Source organism: Agelaius tricolor, unplaced genomic scaffold (genome assembly GCF_023055355.1).
Source record: "Agelaius tricolor isolate 1412-34295 unplaced genomic scaffold, bAgeTri1.0.p SCAF_1, whole genome shotgun sequence".
Lineage (NCBI taxonomy): Eukaryota > Metazoa > Chordata > Aves > Passeriformes > Icteridae > Agelaius > Agelaius tricolor.
Window position 1 is genome coordinate 9,237,523 of NW_027269261.1, and position 14,878 is coordinate 9,252,400.

Sequence of the window (14,878 nt, forward strand, 5' to 3'; positions counted from 1 at the left end):
TTTCTGGTAATGCAGTTATAGACAGGAAAAGTCATAGCTCCATGGCACAGCTAAAGAGAAAATTCCTCTTCTTGCTCTTTAGCTTCTGACACAGAAAAGTGGAAAGTGATGTGTAAATGTAGTTTTCAACTAGCATTTAGATAAAGTATCAATTATTCAAATCTCTTACAGTAACTTTTTACCCATACTTCCCAACTCAAAAAACCATAATAATTTATATCTTTGTATTTGCTGATAGTTTCTCTTATAGGATGTCTCATAACTACACCTTTACTTTTATAATACACTATCATTTATTATGATCTACTATCCTTGAGAAATAATTCAAAAATGCATTCAAGACATGTAAACCCTACCTGGAGCAGCCTGTGATAGTGAAATGCTGAAAGAGGCATTATATTTGAAAATAGTAAATTTAATAAGAAGTTTAGAGTTGAATTGCTCTCTCAAAGATTTGAGAAAGCAAACTGCTCAAATATTTACCTAGAAAGAAAAAATTAACACCTTTTTATACAGAAAATGCTGTGGCACAGTACAAAAAGCTCTATTGTGCATACTTTATTATCATTTCAGGAGGTCATCACTAGATAAGCACAAGTGAAGACTGTCTGCAATTAAAACTTTTATAGAAGTTTCAAGACAATTATTATTTCTGAAGAACAACTATTTTTTTCCTCTTTTAAGAAGTCCTTCTATTTTTGCCAGATCTCCAAACGAAACTGTTGCAGAACCTCGCTGGGCTGGTTTTGCCTGGGGGAAAAAAAAACATACAGGGCTAATTTTAAACAAAAAAAGTTTGGTAAAAAGCTTTTAAAACATCACTTATTAAATGGTACCTTCAAAGAGAAAATAAGAGCTTCAAATTACCTGTGACTCATGATATTTCCAGCCAATCATGTAGTAGATCTGAAAGGTGGCAGGTACAGAGCCATTGCTGTTTCCATACATTTCTGTTAGGGCAGGAAGGGGGAGAGAGAAGGTACAGGATGTCAGCTCTAGGAAACACTCAGCTCTCAGAACATCACATTCATTATAATGACTCCTGGTGAAAGATTTAGGACAATAAAAATATCTCATACTGGTGCATCAATACAGTTCAAATCCTGGCATTATAATTAAGGTTAAAAATAGCTTATGATAATGGCATTTTGTTCTCAAGTATTTGGGGTTTTTGGTTTTGCTTTGGGCTTGTTTAGATTTTTGGGGGTTTTTTTTACAAAAGGGTCATAAAAAAAGACACAGAAAAATGTTCTTGAAGTCATTTTAGATGAACTCATTACTCTCAAATACTGACCTTGGTATATTGCAGCAGCTGCCAGCATTGTCTCCCTGTGCAGCAGAGGTTTCCTATTCCAAGAGCAATTACTCTCCCCCATACCTAAAAATATGTTTTAGCTTTAAGAAAAAGAAGATATTGCACAGGCCATGAGTGTCATGCACTAAGGACAGATTCTTACAAAACCAAAGTACAGAATCCTCTGCTATTCACTGTAAGACAGAACACACCACAGATCATTAGGTGAGTTTCTTATGTGTAAGAATCCAGAACTTTTAATTCCTATGCTTTGCAATTTACAGTTTGCATTGCTAGGAATCATTTCAAACTATTCCTTCTTCAGTCTGAGTCTTTGAACATTTAGGCTTTTAAGTATAACTGATTTTAAGAATGAGTACAAAGGGTTTCTTCAGACACATGACTGTACTGTTACAACAGGTAATCATTAAAATTACTAGTCCAAGAGATTTAAAATACAAAATAAAGTAACCACAATTCTAATATTTTTAATCACTTACTGCACCTGAATGTTTGTGCTCAATAAAAGTTACCCTTCCATTAAGGAATGACTCCATATAGCAGTGCATCCAGAAAAGAAATGCCCTGAGTTGCTGTCAGTAACAACAGACTGCATGTGAATGACTGCTTTACAATCCATGGCAAATGCAATCAGAATATTAACAAAATCATTACTCAATTGTTGGCTGTTCCTCAGCATATTCCACATTAAGGATATATTTACTCTCATTCCAAAGCAGTTTGCTGATTGCCCTGCTAATTAGAAAGGCTTACAGGAAAAGTCAGTGTGTGGGATATGGGCCTCTGTCTCCCTTTAAGGGCTTTTCTGCACCTTACACTGAACAGGCTCATGTAGAACAGGAACCCAAGGGAAGCAGAACATGCAGTTTTCACAGCAGAGCATGAAATAGCAAATCTTTGACTTGTGCCTCACAACACAAATCTCCTGAATCACTAGATAGCAGGAAAAAACCCTAATGCTTCCCCTGTCGCAATAAGATTTATTTTTATTTTTTTAAGAAAGAAATTCTTTGTGTTGAAGATGGTGAAACACTGGCTCAGGTTGCTGAGAGAGGTGGTGGATGACCCACACGTGGAAACATCCAAGACCAGGTTGGATGGAGCTCTGAGCAGCCTGATCTAGTTCAAGGTGTCCCTGCTCACTGCAGAGAGTTGGACTAGTTGGCCTTTAAAGGTTCTTTCCAACCCGCACTAGTTAGTCTATGATTTGGAGTTAAGAAACACACAGTAAAACAGTTCTGTGCCTGGTCCACTGATACAGAAAACATTTATGTTTCCACAAAGAATATACTTGCCTTGTAAGTCTTCCATAACCTCAAATAACCCTGGGTAGTTCACTTGGATTTCATCAGTATCCTAGAAGAATTGAGAAGTTCCATTTTAGAGCGTATCAAACTAAACCAATAGCATTATTTCAACCTTGCTGTACTACCAAACTATTCCCTGCCCATTATTGTATTTGCAGGGTTCCCAGATGAAGGAAGGAATGATGAATCTGACTTTATGTTCTCAGAAGGGTAATTTTATGATTTACATTTTATGATACTATATTATATTAAAGAATATTAAACTAAACTTTACTAAAGAACACAGAAAGGATATTTACAGAAAGCTAAAAAGATACTAAAGAAAACTTGTGACTCTTTCCAGAGCCCCGACACAGCTTGACCCTGATTAGTCAGTAAGTCAAAACAGTTCACATGAAACCAATGAAACAACCACCTGTTGGTAAGCAATGTCTAAACACATTCTAAAGCAGCAAAACACAGGAGAAGCAAATCAGATAATATTGTTTTCCTTTTTCTTTGAGGCTTCTCAGCTTCCCAGGAGAAGAATCCTGGGCAAAGGGATTTTTCTAGAAAATATGACTAGGATAGCCCATGGCAGCAGGGTTGGAACTAGATGATATCTAAGGTCCCTTCTAACCCAAACCATTCTACAATTCTATTCATCTGCCTCTTCTGCTCAAATCATGTATTTTTAGGAAGCATGTACTATTTTAACCTTTCTAAAAAGTTTTGCTTAGCAGCTCAAATGCAATCAAATTTTAATTTAAATGCCATTATTTTCTTCTTGGTTTTAGAAGAAAGAGCAAGTGTCTATAATTTTTTCATGCAGGTCTAATATTCTCTGACATTTCTTCAAGAAAACCATCCAAATTCTACTGGGCTATGAGCCAAAGATACACTTCAGTGTACACTACAGTTGGTTCCATTAATTACCACATAGCCAAAACCAGTGGCAGTCCAGGCTATTTCTGCAGCCTGTTCAGCGAGGTGCACTACATGCAGAAGGAAGCCGTTTGTCATTGCTACATTAGCAAACAGCGATTTTCACATTCCAGCAGCTCTGACGTTCTGGATTGTTCTCCCTGATGGCTCTTTTCCTTATAATTACCACAGTGAGGGTGTTAAAGCCAGCCCTGGAGAGGAGATGTCCCAGATCAGCGACAGCAGTGAAGGGTGACACGTGAGGAGAGAAGCCCCCTTCCCTCTCCAGCTCAGCCAGCTGCAGGGAGCAGCGCAGCTCGTACAGGGTGTCCCCCCCAAACATGGCTCCAATGAACACTCCATCGGGCTTCAGCACCTGGTGGATCTGCAACACACAAACACACAGGGCATGGCTGTGGGATCCCATTCTCTGAGCCTGGGAGAAGCAAAGAATGATCAAAACAATTCTTAGCTCATTTACTGCTCCTGTGTTGTGGAAAAATGCATCGTGGGAGATTGTTTACCTGAAGGGAATTGGTGATTGGATTCTGGTGTGTTTTGATTCATTGACCAATTGAATCCATTTTGTGTGTGTATGTGTCAGGACTGTCGGCTGACAGTCACAAGATTCACATTCTCTGAACCTGGGAGAAGTAGTTAGAGAAGCAAAGAATGATCAAAACCATTCTTATCTCCTTTACTGCTCCTGTGTTGTTCACAAGCAGAATGCATTCTGGAAGATGGTTTACCTGAAGGGAACTGTTAATTGGATTCTGGTGTGTTTTGATTCATTGACCAATTGAATCCATGCATGTGTGTGTCAGGACTGTCAGCTGACAGTCACGAGATTCTGTGCAGTGGAGTGCTTGGCAGATTCAGTTTAGATGTAATATATTCAGATGTAATGTATAATAGATTCAATTTGAATGTAATGTAATGTAATATAGTATAATAAAGTAATTAATTAGCTTTCTGATAAGATGGAGTCCTCCTCATCATTTCTCCTTGCCACAAGGGTGGCTTGTTTCCTATATGTAACTAAGTGGTTCTCAGATTTTTTATCTTAAAGAACTCAAAAGCAATCATTGTAAGAGCTGTGACAGATTTTTAATATTGACTGTATTCTGCAGGGCAAGCTGTGACACAGCTTCTGCTCACACTGCTCTGCCTGAAGAGAGACTATTTTCTATTTTTAAGAAGAAATCCTCAGAAATTACACTTACAGTCAGGAAACATGGAACAAACCGTGGAAATTGAGGGTAAAGCTATTTTCAGCACAAAACTCCTAAAAAATATTCTAAATTAATTTACATCTAAAAGGAGGGTAGATTAAGGTAAGTATGCTATTTACTTTTACTTTCTAAGAGCAGCAAAAGCACCTTTTAATGGCTTGATTTAACTTTAGCTTCCAGTACTGATCTCTGCACTTCTGAGACAATTGAGTAATGCCCTATGATTACTTATTATTATTAACTTGCCAAAACAGCAATATCATAATTCAAACACCAAGGCTGACAAGCTGCTTTCTGGTCCTTAAGTTCTAGCCCTTTTCCTAGTGAGGAATAAATTCATGTTTTCTCCTTTCTTTAAGAGTTGGAAATGATTTCTGGTTTAAACATCCAGAAGAGCCTCATTATATAACCAGGCTAACAAGACAGCAAGCATTTCCAATGCCTTTGAAAATAAAAAAAATTAAATAGTTTTTTAATGAAGTATTAATCAAGCTACCTTTTCTGTGCTAGTAAAAAAGCCTTTAATTGACAGGTAAGAAAATGAGGCCGTTAAAGGCAGTTTCCATTAGTTAAAGACAACACAGGAGATCATGAAAGCTGGCCAAGAAGCCCAGTTCCCTTGCTACTGTGAGACAGTGTCAGTTACATTTACTGTGGGAGAAAGTATTTGACCCTCCATAGAATACTTAAATTCCAGTGAAAATTGTGTATTTCTTTCAAGGCTTTTTTTTTTTTATAGGTACTGAATGCATTTCAAATGATTTTTATTATTTCAGGAACAGTAGGGTAGTCCTACCAACAGGTGATAGGACAGCACTGCAATGACTGATCAATTTGAAATAAATTAAAAACCAGCAAACTGGTTAACATGTTCCTTGTTCTTGCACCACATGTTTGATTTGACTAAAGTTTACACCTGCAGGAAAGAGCTGAAGTAACCCAAAATAACCAAAACTGTTAGTGAAAAAAAAAAACAACTTTTCTGTCTTAAAAAAGTATTTGCTTTATTCCAATACCAAAAAGTCTTGGTCAATGCAAGTAATGGCAAGTGCTAACCTAGACTATTAAAAAACCAATTTCTTACCTCTTTGAAAGCTTTAGGAAGGTCATTCACCCAATGCAAACTGAAATAAGAGAAGTGTACATTTTACAATTTCAGATTAAATCAAAATTAGGGAATGCCAGTAACCACCTTAATTAGCTAAGTAAGCTTCAGGAGCTAAAGCCACAAACTTATTTCTGAAGGTGCAACCATAACACACCTGCTTGGAACTGATACCAAACACGAACAGAAGTTTATCCACCCAGCACTTCCTTTTGGTAAGAAAACACATGTCCTGGAGACTAGTTTGTCAAAATGCAGGAAAGAGAGAAGTTCCAAGTGTTTTGAAGGAAATTAAACAATCAAAACAGGAAGAATCACCAGGACAACAGATTTTCCTAATGCATGCTCATATTAACTGTGCAAGTACTTCTCTTATTGCTTTTTAATAGACTAGCAATCTTTGTTGGATTCATTTTTTAAAGCTACTCTGAAAAGAACATTATTAACAACTTAACCAAAAAAAAAAAAAAATTATGAATACATACCTTAAGCTGCTGACAACAAGATCAAATGTATCTTCTTTGAAAGGAAGGAATTCCTCATCAGCTACAACCCTGACCGTTGGGATTTCAGATTCTATAGCATTTTTCTAATGTTGGGTTGGAAAAAAAACAGCCCATCAAAACCTCACTTCCCTCTATTACAGAATAGAAGCACTTTAGCATTCAAAAAACTACTTACTAAAGCATTCTCTGCGATATCAACTTGAATAAGTTTTTCAACTGTTTCCTGAAATAAAATTTTTAAAGTCTATTAAATATGTGAATTATTTTTTAAATGGACATAAGTCATTTTTTGGCACACCTATTCAAAATAAATTAGAAAGAATCTTTTCCACTCTTGATAGAAGCTTTACATAAAGCACAAAGCCCTTTTCCCCACCCAATGTGGCACCTGCTCCCAGGGAGAACTGCTGAGGCAGAAGTGGTTAACAGAAAACACATTCTGTAATTTTAAGCCTAAGTTTATAAGTTAAATATAAACCATGGATTAACAGCCAAGGAAGCACCTTTACTTACAGGGTGGTTCATGAATGGTCAACTGTTAATGGCTTCAAAGCCTCCATAATGACTTCTCTTCAGCAACTAACTGTGGCCAGTGGATTCACCAAAAAAACAGGCAAAACACCCAAAACTAAAAATTAACTGTATCACAACAGATAATTTTCCTTACACATTTGTCCATTTTTCAGCAGCAATAAATGAAGAACAGCTTGCCCAACACACAGCTTTGAGCTATAACTACAGGTACAGGGCTGGGGGGGGGGAAAGTTACCTCATTAAGACTCAGATGATTGTCTTAAGTTGTAACAGAGCCCTATTTGAAAGGGAGGCACACATATGAGCTTTCTTTTAACACTTATAAGTATAAAGAGACAGTACCTTGGTTAAGTGCTGAGCTATGTAACCTCTTCCAGAGCCAACATCCAAAGCCAGAGGAAACGTTCTAAAGGATAAGATCAGTATACAGAACATAACCAAGTCTTAAAATATTTTTAATTTTAGACTATATTAAGTTTCCCCTGCTAATCTCTAAAGGCCTTATTGAACTCAGCCCACCGAGCATCCTTTTGCGGTACCTCGGAGAAAAGGGCTCAGCATCCAGCGATATCCACGGGGATTCCGTCCCCTGGGGATGAAGGGAGGGCTGGGGACACGGCGGGGCTCACCTGGTGATGTCAAACACGCGGTCCGCGATCCTGCCGCCGACCTGTGGGGAGAGCCCGGCGGTCAGAATCACAGGCCCAATGAGGCTGGAAAAGACCTCTGAGATCACAAAGTACAACCTATTAGTAACCAGCACCTTGTCAGCTGTGAGAAATGGTTACTCGCTTTTCATAATTTAAAAAGGTTCATTAAACCTTATCAAAAATACAACAGAAGACTGAATAGAGAAAAAGGTTATGGCTGTAGGAGCGAGGGACTTTCCCCACCCTGTGGTCACCCACATAATGGAGGTTTCGCCTTTTAACCCTTTAACCCTCCCAAAGTACCGTCCATCAACCCCTTCTTCGCTGGAGAAAGGCGTGGAGGGGTGGAGATCTTTTCCTTAAATCCTTTTTGGAGCTCAGATGTCACCATAGTGACAAGCCAGCCCTTCCCGATGTCCCAACCCCTCTTGTCTCTTGATAACCACGCGACGGGTTAAGGCGTAACTATAAACCTATAAAACTTTTCTTAACCTATATACATGCTATTTGTCTGTTAATTGTGAGAGTCAATCATCGCATTACTCATCTATCACATCAACTACACCATGGCACTGAGTGCCACGTCCAGCCTTTTCTTAAACACCTCCAGGGACGGTGACTCCACCACCTCCCTGGGCAGCCCATTCCAATGTCTGATCACTCTTTTCTGAGAGGAAATTCCTTATGTCCAACCGAAATTCCCACTGAAAAAGCTTGAGACGATGTCTTCTTAACCTGTCGCTGGCTGCCTAGGAAGAGACCGACCTCCACCTGGCTACAAGCTCCATCCAGGGAGTTATAGAGAATGATAAGGCGACCCCTGAGCCTTCTTTTCTCCAGGCTAAACACCCCAGCTCTCTCACAGGCCTGTGCTCCAGCCCCGCTGCCCTCCTCTGGTCCCGCTCCAGCTGCTCAATATCGCCCCTGAGCTGCGGGCCCAGACCCGGCCACAGCACTCGGGGTGACCCCGGCCCCGCACCTCCTCCCGTAGGTAATCGCACTTGGCGGGCTCGGCCTGCAGCGCCGCCCAGTTCTTCTGCTTCCGCTTCAGCCGCCGGTCGAACGGGTTCAGCGCGCCCGGCGAGGTTCCCACAGGAGGAGGAGGAGGCGGCGAAGAAGCGGCGTTGGCGGCGGCCCTTGCCGGCAGCGCCCAGAGCGAGCGGCACCATCGCGCCCTCAGCGCCGGCCGCGCCAGGCCCCTCATCGGCCCGGCCTCCGCGCCCCTCCGCGCCTGCGCCCGGGGAGCCGTGTCCCGCCGCGGCCGCCGTAGCGCAGCCGGAAGGGGCCGTGCGGTGGCGGCGTGCGGGCAGCGTCTTGAGGGAGCGGCGGCGCCGGGCACGGTCGGTGTGAGCGGAGCGGACCCGCGGCTCCTCCCTGCGGGTGCCGGGCACGGTCGGTGTGAGCGGAGCGGCCTCGGGGCTCCTCGCTGCGGGCGTGGACGGAGCGGGTGTGGGGGCTGAAGGCGTTCTGGCGCACCTAGTGCTGCTGCTGGGCTGTAGCTGCGGTGCGCGCTGGGTTAAGCTCGTGGAAGGTCCGGTGAGGAGTCACGGGGGATGTGTCTGCAACCCAGGTGTATCGTAGGATCATAGAATGACCTGGGCTGACAGGGATCTTAAACACGGACTCGTTCGAAACCCTTTCCCGTGGCTAGGGGCGCCTTCCACCAGGCCGGGTTGCTCAGAGCCCCATCCAACGTGGCCTTGCAGGCATGAAGCATCCACAGTTTCTCCGGTCAACCCGTGCCAGTGCCTCACCACCCTCACAAGGAAGATTTTTTTCTTCCTATCTAATCTAAATCTACCTTCTGTTAGGTTGAAGCCGTTCCCCTTTGTCCTGTTACTCCAGCCCCTTGTAAATAGTCTTTCTCTATCTTTCTTGTAGGCTCCCTTCAGATGGAAGGCCACAGTTAGGTCTCCTGAAGCCTTCTTTTCTCCAGGCTGAACAATTTCAATTCTCTCAGTCTTTTCTCGTAGGAGAGGAACTGCTTTATCTTGGTGGCCCCTGGACTTGCTCCAACACTTCCATGTCCTTCCTGTGTTGGGACCTCAGGTCTGGATACAGCACTTTAGGTGGGCTCACACCTGAGCAGAGTAGAGGGGCAGAATTCCCTTGCTTATCTGTCCCTGGAGCTTTGGACACAGCCCAGGGCACAGGGGATTTCTGAGCTCCCAGTGCAGCTGGCAAAGCAAAGATTTGTGCCTGAGAGCGTGGTAGGTACAGGATTATTTGTGACTTGTTTGAATCTGCTGCTGCATCAAAGCCAACAGGCTGCTAGGTTCCATCAACGAGAGATAAAGGAGTCATTATGCCACATGGTGCTTGTCAGGTCACATCTGTGTTCAGTTTTGGTTCCTGCTGTACAGAGAAGATGTGGACAGGCTGGAGAGGGTCCAGAGAAATGCCATGAGGATGGCCAAAGGACTGGGAAGCTGCCATGTGAGGAAAGGCAGAGAGAACTGGGTTTGTTCCAGCTTGAGGAAAGAAGGCTCAGGGGAGACCTCATCCTCACGTTCCAGGGTTTAAAAGGTGGTTACAGAGAAGCTGGAGACTGTTTTCACAAAAAGTCATGAGCAAAAGACAAGGGCTGATATATACAAGTTATTCCTGGAGAGATTCCATTTAGATACAAGAGGAAAATTTTCCTCAATGAGAACATTCAACCACTGGAAAAATCTCCCCAGGGAAGTGGTGGAGTCCTGTGGAAACCCAGAGCACCAGGAATATTTCTCTGTCTGCTCTGGGGTGCCCTGACCCCCAGGCGAGCACTGACTTTGACCCTCGCTCATGGAGAAAGTTTCCTGGAGAGAGAGAGAGAGAGAAAGTTTCCAGAATAGACCAGAATCCACTAAGGTGTGAAATAGATTCTAGAGAGCAGTGTAGGTGAATCACTTGGTGAGAAATTCAGGTTTTGGGATTTTGAGTATGTCATGGATGGAAGCAAGATGGAGGGCACAGGGTGTCATCCTGGGTTTCTTCTTCATGCTTCTTCTTCCTTCTTCTTCATGGGTTTGGGTGGCATTTTGTAATTGGGTGGAAAAGTCTGCATTGCAGCTCTTTGGGAGCAGTTATTGGGTTAAAAGGGAAAATAATCTAGGTGTCAGTTCTTAATTGGATAGTTTAGTCTTAAAAGACCTTGGAACAAGAGATTATTGGCCATTTTGTGCCTTCTAATGAAAAGCTGCTGAACTCATGGTTGTGAGACTGTTTTACTGATTAGAAATAATAAACACCTGAATCAGAACATGAAATACCATGTCAAGTGTCTTCAATCCAGACACAGAGAAACCAAGATTCCCACTTACAAGATTTGGCTGGACAGAGTGCTGGGCCATCTTGTATATTCAGTATTTTTGCCAGGAAATGTTGGGCCAGGGAATCCTTGAGGTCCCTTTCAACCAGGTGGCACGTTGCCATGTTGTGAAGGGTTTTTAGGATGAGGTGAGAGATGAGAATTTGACTTTAGGTTTTCAGAAGGCTGATTTATTTAATATTATATATTTAATAAAATATTTTATGATATTATATTAAAAGAAAATGAGATATTAAAACTATACTAAAGAAAAAGAAAGGAGACATCAGAAGGCTAGACAAGAATGATAATAAAAACCCGTGACAGATCAGAGTCTTAACACAGCTGGACTGGGATTGATCATTAAGTAAAAACAATTCACATGGAACTAATCAAAGATGCACTTTTTGGTAAACAACTTCTAAACCACATTCTAAGCAATCAGATAATTATTGTTTATTTTTGTTTTTTCTGAGGCTTTTCAGGAGAAAAATCCTGGCGAAGGGATTTTTCAGAAAATATGGTGATAATGGCATGTGATGCTATGAAATTGCCATATGTGCTTTTGGAAAGAACTTCTTAAGTATGGGTTAGAAATCCAACTTTGTTAAGGTTTTTTTTTTTTTTTAATCAGGAATGCTTGGGTTTTTTTTCATATTGTAGATGTCAAAGTCTTCAAAAATGGCATCGAAGATGGAGGAAATCCTGAGTGATGGCCGGTTCAGCTGCGTTGCCAGGGATCCCAGGTTTTGGGAGATGCCTGAAAAGGAACGTAAGGTCAAGATTGACAAGCGATTCCGAGCCATGTTCCATGACAAGAAGTTCAAGCTGAGGTACACAGTGGATAAAAGAGGTCGCCCTGTTAACTACAGCTCTGCAGAGAACCTCAGGAAGTTTTATGCCTTGTCAGAATCTGACTCTGATCTTTCAGAAAGTGAGAGTAAAGAGCTCAAGGTAAAGAAAAAAAAGAAAAAGAAAGGTAAAGGAGAAGGAGAATCTGCAAAGGTCCCTGCTGGTGACCTCCCAAAGAAGGAGGGCAAAAAAACCCAAAATGGGATGGACCAAACATGTGAAGCAGTGACTAAACTAAATGACCTTAAAAAAGAAGGACAAAAAAGTAAATCTAAGTTCAGCTTGAAAGAGGACTCACAGAAACCTGCAGTGGAAGATGACCACTCTCAGGAAAACAAGGGCCTTCTACCCAAAGGGGAAAACAAGCAAGGAGGAAGACCCATTTCAATTCAAAACAAGGAAAAGTCTTCACAAGGAAGTGCTCCCAAGTCAGTCAAAGCTCCCAAGAGGGACCACTCCCTAGGAGGGAAAATAAAAGAATCAGGTTAGTTGTTCAAATAACAAGGAGAATTCAGTTGTGTTCATGTGGATGTTGATGCTTTTGTTTTATCCATGGAAGATATTTTGCAAGATTAGTTATAAAATAGCTGGCTGACTCAGATTCAGTGCTGCTGAAGGATTGGAGTTGGTCAGCTCTGCATAGAATCAGTTCTGATTCTTCAGTAAGATTGTGAACATCCCAGTCCTTTTAATTGTTGGAGCTGAAATTGTTGGTTAGTTAGGAAAGTAAAATTTGTAAAAGCATATACACTGCTGTGTTTATCAAACTGATCAGGAGATGTGTGAACTGATACCATGAAGGCCCATCACAGCTTGTGGACTGAAATTGTAAACATGGCAGCACTGAGCCATTAATATTAGGGGGGATTAGAAAGAACAAGGCTTTAGAAGAAAAACTATTTATATTGTTTGTGCATGTGTATAGTCTCCATTATTAAAATAGATTTCTACATGTTGATTCTGTAATATAAATAAAATTGCAGAATATTTAATTACAGTTGTGATTGATAGTACAATTCTGGGCCTGAAGAGTAATTAAATTAGATTAGACCAGACAAACAAAAGATGAAACACTGATGTTTTCTGTTACTTGCTGCTGCATCGTTACACCTTTCAGGAGTCCAGTAAATAGGTATGAAAAAGCCCTGAAGTTTTCCTTTTTGTAAAGGGTCATGTGTAATTGTAACATAAAAATGTATCTAATGTTTATCTTTCTGTGCTCAGATGTCTGTGACCAAAGTGTGAAATGTAAAAGCCAGTTAGAGGAAGAAGCCTCTTCAAGTGAAGATGCAGAATTGGAAGAAGAGGAATCAGACGATGGTGGAGAAGCAGGCGAGGAAGAGGAGCCAGAAGATGATGGGGAAATGGATGAAGATGACAGTGATTCAGAAGATGATGAAGAAAGTGACAGTGGGCCTGATCTAGCCAGAGGCATAGGGAACATTGACACGAGCTCAGAGGATGATGAGGATTTAAATGAGCTCTTTCCAAAGGAGCCAGAGATCGAGCACTCGTGGCGCGAGCTGGATAAAGATGCCCCTCGTGGAGATGAGGTATGTGGAAAGCAACTTTCAGAGTTGCTTTTTATATACTTTGCATGTAAAAAGCATACTTTGAGGTATTTCCACTTTGCATGTGAAAAGTTGCTCCATGACAAACTCAGAAATGTTTTGAGTTCATTATAGACCATCAGCTATGGAACAGTTTGTGGAAGTAATTTTCATAAAGGTTTTTCAGCCTTTTAATGACAGAATGGAAGTGGTAATGAAATTGTCTGACAATGAGAGACTTGCAGTTTTCACTGCTATCTCCTCTTCCCCTAAGCACACTTACCTATACCTATGGATAAGCTGTCTACATGTGAAAGGACAAACAAAATGGAGCCTTTCAGTAATTGCAGAATTTAAATAGTACTGCTTTTGTTCATTACTGGTTATTTTCACTTTTCAAAAATTTAGTTATTTAACTCACACTTTAAGAAATTAAGGCATCATGAGACAGTGAAATAAGACTTTACATGTAGCACAGTCAGTGTGTAAAGAAATCACAGCGCTCTAGTGCTGTCACAATAGTGGTAGTGGTTGCTCCTGAGACTAACAATGTTTGATGTTAACAAAATCCTGAGTGATGATGTTGTCACTGCAGTTCTAAATCTGTGATTGGTGCAGTCCATTCTGTGGTGCTTCACTATTTATGTCATTTTTATGTGCTCTGGTTATTGATGCTTCTCATCTTTGCTACTTTAAGTGATAAAAAGTCACGACAACAATGCTGCTTTTATTTTTTTCAGCAAAGTTTATTGCTGACTTTGATTTTTATCACTGAGTTCTGGTAGAGAATTGTGTATTCCACACAACATTCAACAATTAAACCTAGAATTTTATGTTCTGAATTTTATGTTCTTTCAGATTACAAGTAGATTGGCTGTTTGTAATATGGATTGGGATAGGTTGAAGGCTAAGGATTTGTTGGCTCTATTTAATTCTTTCACACCCAAAGGAGGAACAGTGTTTTCTGTTAAGGTAAGAACTGGTTTCTAAAAGGAGTACTGACTTCTACTGTTAAAAAAAATAGACTACAAAATAAGAAGCAAGACAGGACTGTGGAGAACCAAAAGAAATATTAATGTGTTTTAAAATAAACTATGTTGCAATTTAACTTGCTGTAACAGGCATGTATTTGGCAGAGTTAGAGGCCAAAGCCATTGACTTGTGTTTCTGAGGTTGGCCCTCAGTGCTGGTTTTCTCTAGTGGGAGGAGACTACATTTCTTTGATTAGTTTAATATTCAGTGCTCTGTATGGCAGATAATCCAACCTTAGACCCAGCCTTAGACCTTACAATGAATTGGTTGTATTCTGGCCAGTTAAGTTATATTTTTCCATGCTTAGCTCTTTGCAATGCCTCAGCTCTCTGAGAAATTTTAATCAGCTACCTCTTTCTGAAAAGGGTCACAATGTACAATGAACAAAGTCAGGGTTCCTGTTGTTCTTCATCTGCTTCAAAATTCCTAGCAGGCAGTTTGGTTATTTTACTGTCTTTTCCATGCATTAAAATTAGGAAGCTATTAAAGTTTATGGAATTGATCCCTTTACTGATCCTAAATAAAAACTGTGAAGTTTAAAAGCCTGGAGAGATTTTTTTTTTCTTAGCTAGTGTACACTACTTAAAAATTTCGTTTTGTGTT

General features: G+C 40.9%; 2 protein-coding genes across 3 annotated transcripts in view; one reads left to right on the forward strand and one right to left on the reverse strand.

Annotated features, from left to right (window-relative positions):
- Nucleotides 1-543: 543 nt before the first annotated feature.
- Nucleotides 544-8,809, reverse strand: NDUFAF5 (NADH:ubiquinone oxidoreductase complex assembly factor 5). The gene is made up of 11 exons (XM_071422305.1): nucleotides 8,532-8,809; nucleotides 7,532-7,572; nucleotides 7,245-7,308; nucleotides 6,544-6,591; nucleotides 6,348-6,451; nucleotides 5,842-5,881; nucleotides 3,713-3,910; nucleotides 2,611-2,671; nucleotides 1,295-1,378; nucleotides 868-950; nucleotides 544-750 (listed from the first exon to the last, which is right to left on the reverse strand). Exons 1-11 carry the CDS (start codon nucleotides 8,754-8,756, stop codon nucleotides 664-666), a joined length of 1,035 nt encoding a protein of 344 aa, XP_071278406.1. The 5' UTR covers nucleotides 8,757-8,809; the 3' UTR covers nucleotides 544-663.
- ESF1 (ESF1 nucleolar pre-rRNA processing protein homolog) overlaps nucleotides 8,800-14,878 on the forward strand; it is a 31,037-nt gene continuing 24,958 nt past the window's right edge. The window contains exons 1-4 of one of the 2 annotated variants that reach the window (XM_071422285.1): nucleotides 8,800-8,944; nucleotides 11,505-12,177; nucleotides 12,918-13,246; nucleotides 14,102-14,215. In XM_071422285.1, the coding sequence (XP_071278386.1) occupies nucleotides 11,505-12,177; nucleotides 12,918-13,246; nucleotides 14,102-14,215 (1,116 nt within the window). In that variant the 5' untranslated portion in view covers nucleotides 8,800-8,944. The remainder of the gene's footprint in view (nucleotides 8,945-11,504; nucleotides 12,178-12,917; nucleotides 13,247-14,101; nucleotides 14,216-14,878) is intronic. The other variant, XM_071422294.1, reaches the window with a different exon arrangement.

Bases quoted from the DNA above. Each gene is read 5' to 3' on its own strand.
- NDUFAF5 (XM_071422305.1), bottom strand. From the start codon at position 8,756: ATGAGGGGCCTGGCGCGGCCGGCGCTGAGGGCGCGATGGTGCCGCTCG. The intron at 7,309-7,531 runs GTGAGCCCCGCC...CTTATCCTTTAG, and splicing joins CGCGTGTTTGACATCACCAG to AACGTTTCCTCTGGCTTTGG. The intron at 2,672-3,712 runs GTAATTATAAGG...CAATTCTTCTAG, and splicing joins GCTTTAACACCCTCACTGTG to GATACTGATGAAATCCAAGT.